At 42.3% G+C, this 12,043-nt stretch overlaps 1 protein-coding gene across 7 annotated transcripts in view; it reads left to right on the forward strand.

The window, feature by feature from the left end:
* The window catches only part of ELMO1 (engulfment and cell motility 1), a 464,393-nt gene extending 461,019 nt beyond the window's left edge, over positions 1 to 3,374 (forward strand). For all 7 annotated transcript variants that reach the window (XM_019483404.2, XM_019483406.2, XM_019483405.2 and 4 more), the window contains one exon: positions 2,063 to 3,374. In XM_019483404.2, coding sequence (XP_019338949.1) covers positions 2,063 to 2,263 — 201 coding nt within the window. In that variant the 3' untranslated portion in view covers positions 2,264 to 3,374. The remainder of the gene's footprint in view (positions 1 to 2,062) is intronic.
* The last annotated feature ends 8,669 nt before the right edge of the window (positions 3,375 to 12,043 follow it).

A 12,043-nucleotide genomic window follows, 5' to 3' on the forward strand; every position in this document is an offset into this window, starting at 1 on the left:
AACTTATTGAAAATTAATCTGTAGTAAACTGATATTTTCAATGACTCTTAGTCTGCTTTTACATTAAAAGAAAAACCTTTGAATTAACACAGCAATTTTTTCAGCAGCTCATTAGGATTGCTAGTTATTGCAGAATGTGTAAGAGTAATTAGATGTACTTACCTATGTGGAACTGAGAGAGGAAGTCTTTTCACCCATCTGTCAGGGATGGCCAACCACTGGAAAGGGACACCATCTCAGTTATGTCTGCACCAATGGAAGGACCATGGGTCTGTCCTCCCCAGCACGTTGAGATTTTTGCCTGAGGGAACACTGGCTATACCTGCTGAATGGGGCTGCAGGCTTCCACACTCTGAATAGCTCCATTTCTTTTTTTCTAATTCTTCCTTTCCTTTCCTTTCCTTTATCAATGAAATTCCTGGCAAAACTTTGTCAAGAAATCTTTCCTTTAAAGGCTTCCAGGAAACTGTAGATTTGAAAAAACATAGTGTAGAGTACCAATTCAGAAGAAATATCATCATGTCAGGACAAGTGATCATTCTAGTAGCTGTTAGGTGGTCAATGTGAACCCTAGGCCTCCTCCTATGCAGCTAACAGATAATGAAGGTACAATTTTCTCTGTCTACAAAAGGATGACATTCTTGCTTCACTAAAGTTTCACCATTAGATAAATGGGATCAAGATGTCTGCCTAGGAATTAGAAGTGTATTTCCTATCTTGTTTTAAAAACTCACTCTATTTTTCTCAGAGTGTATGTTGTTTTCCTCACAGTCCTGTAAGTATTCTTTTTCTCTTTGGCAGCTTATCTGTCTTTCAGCTTGGTAAGATCTTGTAGCAAATGGCCAGCTAAATTTAAAATCCATTCTTTGGCATGAAATCTAGCAGAAGAGTTTGTAAGATAAAAATGCAGTTATAGTTGATTTAACTCTTCCCCCCCCCCCCCCTTCATGATTGAAATATTTATTTTTAGAGGACCTCATTCAAGTGCTTTTGTTCATACTGGCATAAATTGCTTTTAGTAATAAATAGAAGAGACTGATTCGCTAGAAGTTGACTTGCTCACCAATCTCCTGTGGGTTTGTTGCTTATTTAAACAGTTATTCAATCAATGTTTATCTCAAGCTGTCAGCTTCCGAGTGAGATTGCATTTCTTATTAACAAAAAATGGTGCAAGAAGAGGGCTCTTGTGGGCTAATCCAGCATTTGCAATGGTTTTTAGCATTCTTGACATTTAATTTTTATGAACAACAGAACACTGATTGACTTCATATGACTGAAAATAGATCTATTTTCATCCTCTGTCAGCGAGGGGTAACTAGCACCATGTGTATTACTACATGTAAATGAGGCATTACTCGTACAATGTTCTTTAGGTATACACACATGCATAAATATTTATGTACCCAGGCACTCTATGTAGTTCATTCATATTCAGATGCATGTGTTTGTGTGCAACCTCACTTACATGCAGTATGTGGCTATATAAATTATGTACACAATATACCATTAGGTGAGCTAATTTATATGAAAATACATTGTATGTTTGCTGTTGACCTTTAGGTAGAAGTGACTTGCTTTATTGTACACACTTTTATGATCTGTAGATTTATATATATGGCTGGAAGTTTTGCCAATTCTTTTTATAAGAATGGCATTTTTTGTCAAATGTCAGAAAAAAGTTTCACTATAACATTTTTTGAAAGGCCAAAACCTTGTAAATTTCTGAAAACCAAAACCAAAATATGTCATTTTTGGTGTGCAAATGAGGAAACTTGCACAAATTATTTAAAAAAAAAACTGGAGGATTTGTCTTTTATTTCGAATTTGAAATGGAGCTCTTTTTCCTGTTTTCTGACTGCCTCTACCCAACAGGTTTATTTCATTGTACCAGCTAATAAACATGCCTTAAATTGAATCAAAGACATTGTAAAGACTCTACGTCTAATTTTAGCAAGATTCTTATGTCTCTGGGGGAGGAGATGACTTGATGGGTTAATTATTTTTTGTATGGGGAGAGGAGTTTAAGCTGCTACTTAATTGAACTTCTTGTCTTCCCCTATAGTACTGTGTCTGGACTGATGGGCTGAATGCCCTTCTTGGGAAGGATATGATGAGCGATTTGACACGAAATGACCTGGACACGCTGCTCAGTATGGAAATAAAGCTTCGTCTCCTCGACTTGGAAAACATACAAATTCCTGATGCCCCCCCACCTATCCCAAAGGAGCCCAGCAATTATGATTTTGTTTACGACTGTAACTGAAGCTGCCTGTCGAAACTCACGTTTAAACTGGAAACATTATAACTGGAGAGATTAACAAAGTATGAAAAAACACAAACGCACCTTGGATTTTGTCTTTGGGGGTGTAAAGAAAAACACTCGCTTCCCTTCCCGTTCCCTGCATTCTTCCTTCTCTCTGATCCCATCTCCCTCATTGCTTGTCAGAACCTACATTGCTTTAATTCACTTCTAATTGCAGTCCCTTGGACATGGCTAAGACGAAGACAACCACTGCAAAATGCCCCCCCAGAGCAACATTTTAATTTTTAATACTGGAATAGACATTCAAATATGGACAGTGCTTCCCAAATGCATGTCTGTGAAACCAAACCCAGCACTGCGAGTGCTTTAACTGGAAGTAGAGAGATAGAGAGGAGAAGCAGCTACTGTAAACGGAGGCTGGAGAGAGAGAGAGATTCCCCTTCATACTCCCAGATGTCCATTCAAAATTGATTCCTATCCAATAATGAAAATTATAGACTGCTTTCAACTTGAGCACCATCATCACCAACACCATCCTTTGCATTGGTAACATCATCTCCATCATCTGTACCTCACCCAAAGTGATTGTTTCCTAGAATGAGTAGTCTGCAGGTTTTTGCTGTACCATATGCTGTAATGCTGCAACAGCTTCTAACTTCTTTTCCTGCTGTCTCTTAAAAAGTCCTTCTCCTTTCCCAGATTACTAGCGCACATTGTGAATGAAACCACTAGTTGTATTCTGTTACCATAGTGAATTCTAAACCTTGGTTGCCTCTAAACCTGGCTTGTTGATACCAAGGTAATTACTTTTTCATTTTGGTCCAAAATTTAAACTGCAGTTTCCACAGATTAATTAAAGCTGCCAGACACCCAGGTTTACATCATTCTCATTGCTACAGTGTTACTAATTTGCAGGGGAAATTTTTTTGTACGGGTTCTAGTTTTTTTTAATTTTGCCAAACGAAGATATTTAATGAAAAATAATTACGTTGTGAAGTATTTTGGGGGATGATGTTTTTATTTTTAATTTCCATTTGGAACATTTGCCCTGGAGTGAAAAAAACAATATTCCCTTCAACTTTGCTGTTGAATAAAATTTGAGTTGTGATGATTTTTGGAATGTTGTTTTTATTTTGATGTTGCCATTTATTCTTTGTTGTTTCTGCAACTTCTGAGGCCTCTGGTGCAAGGAAAAGGGGATAAGCTTAACCTTATGATGGACAGTAGCAACATAACTGTCTAATTTGCAATTCCTATTTATTTATTCAGTGACAAAATTGCATTTGGCATGTCTAAAAATCTGCATTGCAGGGGTAGATGAGTCTTTCTGAAAAGGATCCTTTGAGAAATGTAAGTGCAAAGCAAACCAATACATTTGTGGTCATTTGAAGGTCGCTATTTTTAGCTTTTCAGCATTTGGAATATCTGTATGCTTCCTGGCTGCAAAGACACAGTATTGAAAAGCTATAACTGTGACATTTTTTCCATGCTCTATTTTCCAGTTTTGTGGATTCCTATCAGCACCAAGTTTAGGCTCTCTGGATCTGGGAAAACAATTTTCTACTGAGACTGTTTCATCCTTCTTCCAAAATTATAAAGTCAGGAACAACAGCAGCTTGCATGTTTTTCTTCTTTATTATGTAGGTCTACTTTAGAATAACCTCAAAGCTTTAATCAGGGCCTGTGCTGCTGCAGCAAAATGGGGAGTGGGGGAGAACAATGCCTGTTAGATGGGAGAAAGAAGAATCTCTGAGTCCACCTATGAGAGTCTTTAAACATCAAAACACACTATACTACTCGAGAGGTTTTGAGATCTCCATCCCTGGAAATTTTCAAGAGCAAGTTATACAGACGCTGGACTGTAACGATTTAGTCTGGATGATCCTACCTTGATTGGGGAGCTGAACTAGATGACCTCATGAGGACCCTTTTAGCCCTACTTTCCTATGATCCTGTGTGGGTACTAAATTACACGCCTTTATAGGGTTGTAATTGCAATGTACCTACTGTACTTGGATAGGGATTGGTTTAGTAGGCAAATGGTGGTAAAGGAGAAAAGGGGGAAATCTTTAGCCTTAATTTCATAGGATCATAGGAAAGTAGGGCTGGAAGGGACCTCACAAGATCATCTAGTCTAGCCATGCTCAAGGCAAGATCATCCCTGACTAAAGCATCCCAGCCAAATGTTTGTCCAGCCTGCTCTTGAAAACTTCCTAGGATGACGATTCCACACATTTCTCTAGGTAGTCTGTTCCAATACTTGACCACCATTATAGCTAGCAAGCTACACCTAATCTCAAATCTAAATTTCCACTGCTGCAGCCTGAGGCCTTTGATCCTAATTCTGTCCCCTTCAGCCACAGAGAAAAGTTCATCTCCATTCTCTATAATCACCCTTCAAATATTGAAAACTGTAATCAAATCGCCCCTCAGTCTTCTCTTCTCCAGATTAAATAATCCAGTTCTTTCTGCCTTTCCTCATTGGTCTTGCTTCCCAGTCCCCTAATCATTTTTGCTCTTTGTTTTACTCCTTCCTAACTGTCCACATCCTTCTTGAAGTGTAGGGCCCAGAACTGGATACAATACTACAAGTGAGGCCTCATCAGTGCTGAACAGAGCTGAAGAATCACTTCCTTTTATTTGCAAGTGACACTCCTGTTAATACAACCTAGTATGCTGTTCTTTATTTATTTTATTTTACTGTATTTTGCAACAAGAGCATAGAATTCATTTGTATTCAGTTTATGATTTACTATAACCCCCAGGTCTGTCACTAGTACTCCAGCCTAGCTACTCATTCCCCAGTCTATATTTGTGTATTCTGTCCCAGGTGCAAGACTGCACTTGTTCTTGTTGACTTCCATCTGATCAATTGCAGAACATTTCTCCAGTCTGTTCAGGAGAAATGGATCCTAGCCCTGCCCTCCCGAATATCTGCAACACCACCAACTAAGTGTTGTGCACAGATTTTCTAAGTGTGCACTCAATCCATCATCCAAATTATTAATGAAGATATTAAACAATACCAGACCCAGCACAGACATCTGGGAAACCTCACTTGATACCCACTCCCAAATAGACACTGAGTTATTGATGATTATTCATTGAGTATGATGATCCAACCAGTTATGTACCAACTTTGCGGTACTTTATTCTAGTCTGTATATCCCTGGCCTGTTAATGAGAATGTAATGAGAAACAATATCAAATACTTTGCTAAATTCAAGGTGTATTATATCTACTGCTTTTCTCATCCACAGAGCCTGTCACCTTATTACAGAAGGAAATCAGAGAATCTTAGAATTTTGGGTTTTTCATAGATTCATAGATTTTTGGGGTCGGAAGGGACCTCAGTAAATCATCGAGTCCGACCCCCTGCCTTGAGCAGGAAAAAGCGCTGGGGTCAGATGACCCTAGCCAGGTGTTTGTCCAGTCTTCTCTTAAAGACCTCCAGGGTAGGGGAGAGCATCACCTCACTTAGAAGCCTGTTCCAGATTCTGGTAACCCTTACCATGAAGAAGTTCTTCCTGATGTCTAGCCTAAATCTGCTGTCAATTTGTGGCCATTGTTACTAGGTACTCCAAGGGGTGCCCTGGTAAACAGTATCTCCTGTCCCTTGCTGCCCTCCTCTCCCTCCCCTCCCCACAATCAATTTGGCCACTAGATCACCACTTAGCCTTCTCTTACAGAGGCTGAAGAGATCCAGATCCCTCAATCTCCCCTCGTAGGACCTCTCCTGCAGGCCCTTAACCATATGAGTGGCCCTCCTCTAGACCCTCTCAAGTTTATCCATATCCCTCTTGAAGTGTGGCACTCAAAACTGGATGCAATATTCCAGCTGCAGCTTTACCAATGCCACATAGAAGGGATGTATCACCTCCTCAGACCTGCTCATGATGCACCTGTTAATGCATGATAGAGTGCAGTTAGCTTTGTTGATCACTTTGTCACATTGTCGACTCATGTTCATCTTTGAGTCAACTATAACTCCGAGATCCCTTTCTGTTGCTGTGCTGTTTAGAAGGTCCTCTCCCGGTCTGTAATGTGTTGGTGATTCCTTCTCCCTAGGTGCAGTACTTTGCACTTATCTTTGTTAAACTGCATCCAATGTTGTTCTGCCCACTTCTGCACCCTGTCCAAATCTGCCTGAATCCATTCCCTGCCCTCCAGTGTGTTCACTTTGCCCCATAATTTGGTGTCATCCGCGAATTTGGACAGTGTGCTCTCCATACCCTTGTCCAAGCCACTGATGAAGATATTGAGCAACACTGGTCCAAGGACCGAGCCTTGGAGGACCCAGCTGCCCACATCTTTCCAGGTCAATACTGACCCATCCACCACCACTCTCTGGGTGCATCCCATTAGCCAATTCAGCACCAACCTGACCATGAAATATCCAAGTCACAGCTGCTTAGTTTTTTTATGAGAATGGGATGTGACACCATATCAAAGGCTTTTTTTAAAATCCAAGTATATGACATCCACTTCAACTCCTGCATCTAAGTAGTTTGTGATTTGGTCATAAAAAGAAACAAGGTTTGTCAGGCAGGAGCTACCTGCTATGAATCCATGCTGGTCGCCCTTCAGCATTATTTTTCCTGCTGGACACCCACAAAAATAATCCTTGATAGTTATTTCAAAGGTTTTCCCAAGGATAGAGATGAGACTATAACCAATCTATAGTTACCTGGATCCTCCTTCCTCCACTTTTTGAAAATAGGGACCACATTGGCCCTTTTCCAGTCCTCTGGGACTTGTCCTGAGCACCATGAGTGCTCAAACAGTCCTGCCAGTGATTTTGCTATGACTGGCCAATTCTTTCAGCCCCCTTGGATGAAGATCACATGGGCCTGCTGACTTGAACACGTCAAGCCCCTCCAAGTGTCTCTTCACTAGGTTGATGCTAGCCGTTGGTGGGCTGGTGTCCCTCCTGTGCTTGTCTATAGTCCAATTTGGAGATATGTCATTATCCATGATCAGGAAAACTCATGCAAAAAATGCATTGAAGAGCTCAGCTTCGTCCCTTCTATCCACTAATTGCCGTAGCCTGTCCTGTAAGGGTCCTATGTTACCATGCGCCTTCTTTTTGCTCCCCATATACCTGAAAAAGGACTTTTTGTTGTCTTTAAATTTTGTTGCCAGTCTGAGTTCCATTGCTGCCTCAGCCTTTCCAACTGACTCCCTGCAAGTGCGAGCCAAGCAGGTATAATCCTCCTTGATAGCTACCCCCTGCTTCCACTGTCTCTATGCCTCTTTTTCTCATCCCTAGGCTTTCCTGGATTTTCCTGTTCAGCCAAGAGGGTTTCTTGGCCCATTTGCCCCCCTTTATGTGCAATGGGATTGTCCCCTTCTGTGCCTAAAGGATTGTTCCTTTCAGGAACGACCATCCTTCCTGGACTCCCATTTCACCAAAGCTCTTGTGTTTCAGTACCTCACTTACTTACCTCCTGAGCTCATTGAAGTTAGATTTTTGGAAGTCTAGCATTTCCACCCTACTGGTTATCTTCCCCACCTTTTGATGAGTAGTGCATTCTAACAATTGGTGGTCACTACCTCCTAGATTACCCTGTATCTGCAGATCCCCCACTAGGTCATCCCCGGTAGCAAACACCAAATCCAGTAAGGCATTTCCCTTAGTGGGACCATATACTTCCTGTGTTAGGTGAAGGTCCTGCATGCAGGTTAAGAACCTACGTGAACTGTCGGATCTAGCTGACTGCTCCTCCCAGCAGATGTCAGGGTAATTAAGGTCACCCATGACGACCATGTCCCTTGGGAGGCATACTGCCTCTGAGAGCTGCCTTGATAATTCCAGGTCTAGCTTATCCACCTGGTGTGGCAGTCTGTAATAGACTCCCACTACTAAGTCCCTTCCACCCTGACCCCCTTGTATTCTGACCCACGGTACCTCAATATGCCCCTCTTCTGATCCCATCTTGATTACTGAAGATGTTTATTGTTCTTTAACATAGGGTGGGAAAGGGCCTCAGGAGATTATTTCATCCAACCCCCTGTTCAAAGCAGAACCATCCCCAATTAGATCATCCCAGCCAAAAATTTGTCTAGCCAGGTCTTAAAAACCTCTAAGGATGGAGATTCTACAACCTCTCTGGGTAACCTGTTTCAGTACTTTACTATCCTCCTATAAGAGAGCTTTTTCGTAATATCTAATTTAAATTTCCCTTGCTGCAACTTGAAACTATTGCTCCTTGTTCTGTCATCTGCCACCACTGAGAACAGTCAAGTTCCATCCTCTTTGGAAATATCCTTCAAGTAATTGAAGGGTGCTAGTATAGCCCTCCTCAGTCTTCTCTTCTCTAGACTAAATAAGTCCAGTTTCCTCAGCCTCTCCTCAGAAGTCATGTGCCCCAACCCACTAATCATTTTTGTTGTCCTCCTCTGGACTTTCTCCAATTTGTCTACATCCTTTCTGTACTGGGGGGCCTAAAACGGGACAAAGTACTCCAGATGTAGCCTCGCAAATGCAGAATAGAAGAGAAGAATCACTTGCCTTGACCTACTAGCAACACACCTACCAATGCAACCCAATATGCCATTAGCCTTCTTCACAACATGTGCATGCTGTTTGCTCATATTGAGCTTATTGTCCACTGTAACCTTTTCTGCAGAGCTGCTGGTTAGCTGGTCAATCCCCAGCCTGTACCAATGCATGGGATTGTTTTGTCCTATGTGCAGGACTTTGCACTTGTCCTTATTGAACCTCATGAGATTTATTTTGGTCCAATCCTCCAATTTGCTGAGGTCTCTCTGAATTCTAGCCCTCCCCTCTAGTGTATCTACTCCTCCCCCCAGCTTGGTACCATCTGCAAACTTGTTGAGTTTGCAGAACTCTATCCCATCTTCCAGATAGTTAATGAAGATGTTGAACAAAACTGGTCCTAGAACCAACCCTGGGGCACTCCACTTGAAACTGGTTGCCATCTAGACATTGAGCCATTGATTACTACTCTTTGAGCCTGATGATTCAAACAGCTATCTATCCACCTTACACCAACCTTCATCCAACCTGTACATGCAAGAAGCTTGCTTGCAAGAATGTTGTGGGAGACCATATGAGACCATATCAAAAGCCTTGCTAAAGTCAAGGTATATCACATCCACTGCTCTCCCTGCATCCAAAGAGCCAGTCATCTCATCATAGAAGGCAATCAGGTTGGTCAGGCATGACTTGCCCTTGGTGAATCCATACTGACTGTTCCCAATCACCTTCTTTTCTTCCAAGTGCTTAAAAATGGATTCCTTGAGGAACTGCTGCATGATTTTTCCAGGGACTGAGGTGTGGCTGTATGGTCTGTAGTTCCCTGGATATTCCTTCTTCCCTTCTTAAAGATGATCACTTCGTCCTTTTCCAATTATCTGAGACCTCTCCTGATTAACACGTTTTCAAAGATAATGGCTAGCAGCTCTGCAATCACATCAGCTGACTCCTTTGGCACCCTTGAATGCATTGTACCTGGCCCCATGGACTTGTACATGTCCAGCTTTCTAAATAGTCCCTAACCTGTTCTTTCACTACTGAGGGTTTCTCACCCTCTCCCCAACTATGCTACCCAGTGCAGTAGTCTAGAAGCTGACCTTGCCTGTGAAGACCAAGGTAAGGAAGGCATTGAGTACTTCAGCCTTTTCTGCATCATCTGTCAATAAGTTGCTTCCCCCCATTCAGTAAGGGATTTTCCTCTTGTTGCTGACTTGCATGTAGAAACCCTTATTGTTACCCTTTACATGCCTTGCTAGCTGCAACTCTAATTGTACCCTGGCCTTCCTGATTTCATTCCTGCATGCCGAGCAATATTCTTATAACTCCTCCCTAGTCATATGTCCAAGTTTCCACTTATTGTTAGCTTCCTTCTTGTGTTTCAGCTCACTGAGGAGCTCCCTGCTAGGCCAAGCTGGTCTTCCGCCATACTTGCTAGTATTCCTGCGCACCAGGATGGTTCATTTCTGCACACTCAGTAAGATTTCTTATAGTATGACCAGCTCTTGCGGGCTCCTTTTTCCCCTCAGACCAGCCTCCCAGGGGATCCTGCCCATCAGTTATCTGAGGGAGTCAAATTTTCCCTTTCTGAAGTCCAGAGTTCTTACTCTGCTATTCTCCTTCCTTCCTTTCTTCAGGATCCTGAATGCAATTGTCTTGTGGTTGCTACTGCCAAGTTGCCATCCAGTTCTACATTCCCCACCAATTCTTCCTTGTTTGTGAACAGCAAGTCAAGAAGAGCACAGTCCCTAGTTGGCCTTTCCAACACTTGCAGCAGAAAGTTGTCCCCAAAGATCTCCAAAAACTTCCTGAATTGCCTGGGTACTGCTATATTGTCCTCTCAGCAGATGTCAGGATGATTGAAGTCCTTCATGAGAACCAGGGCCTGTGATCGGGAAATGTTTGCTAGTTGTTTGAAGAAAGCCTCATCTACCTGATCTGATGGTCTATAGCAAATATCCACCATGACTTCACTCTTGTTGCTCTGTCCTGTGACCCTAACCCAGAAACTTTCAATAGGCCTTCCTCCAGCTTCATACTGGAGCTCTGAATAATCAAACAGCAATTTTACATAAAGTACAAGTCTTCCTCTTCTCCCCTGACTGTCCTTCCAGAACAGTTTATAACCATCCATGACAGTGCTTCAATCATGTGAGCTATCCCACCAAGTCTATGGTATTCCAATCATGTTATAGTTCCATGACTTTGCAAAGACTTCCAATTCTTAATTTTTGTTTCCCAGGCTCTGTTCATTCATGTACAAGCACCTGAGGTAACTAGCCAATTGCCCAACTTTCTTAAGACTAAGAGGGCCTCTCCTGTTGCCCCCTCCTGCTTGTGTTTCCTAGAGGTCATCCACTTCCCCATGTACCTCAGGGCTTTGGTCTCCCTTCTCCAGCAAATGTAGTTTAAAGTCCTCCTCACTAGGTTAGCGAGCCTGTCTGTGAAGATGTTCTTCCTTCTCTGAGTCGGGTGGATCCCATCTCTTCCTAGAAATCCTCTTTCTTGGAACAACATCCTGTGGCTGAAAAAGCCAAAGCCCTGCTGGCAACACCATCTGTACAGCCATGTTTTGATCTACAGGATCCTGCTTGGCCCCTTCCTGTTGACCCGAAGGAAATCAGATTAGTCAGGTATGGCTTGCGCGAACCCCTGCTGGCAGTTCCTGATCACCTCTTTCTCCTCTAGGTGCTTCACGATGGATTCCTTGAGGACCTTCTCAATGACCTTTCCAGGTATAGTGGCCAAGCTGACTGGTCTGTAGTTCCCTCTATCCTTTTTCTTCCCTTTCTTAAATATTAGCACTGTTTGGCCTTTGCCAGTTATCCAGGACTTCACTTGAATTCCATGTGTTCTCAGAAAGGATAGCTAGGGGCTCTGAAATTACCTCAGCTAGTTCCTTCAGTACCCTAGGCTATATCCCATCTGGTCCTGCTGACTTGAAAGCATCTAGCTTCTCTTAAGTAATCCCTAACCTATTCTGCCATTCCTCTAGGCTTTGTCTCCTTCCCTATCTTTGCTGCCAATTGCACTCAACATCTGGTAGCTGCTGCTATTTGTGAAAAATGAAATTAAAAAGGTATTACATAGTCCAGTCTTTTCTATATCATCCATGTAGAGCTATGGGCCACAATCTTGGGGAAAAATTGTTTAAAACACTGAAGTCTATAACAGGGCTATAACAAAAATCATGTTAAAAAGGGTCAGAAACAAAGGCCCTGGCTGATTTAAATAACTGGTAATGGGTTCTAGATTGTGGAACAGTCTTGCAGATTGGGCACAGA

Source organism: Alligator mississippiensis, chromosome 5 (assembly GCF_030867095.1).
Source record: "Alligator mississippiensis isolate rAllMis1 chromosome 5, rAllMis1, whole genome shotgun sequence".
Lineage (NCBI taxonomy): Eukaryota > Metazoa > Chordata > Crocodylia > Alligatoridae > Alligator > Alligator mississippiensis.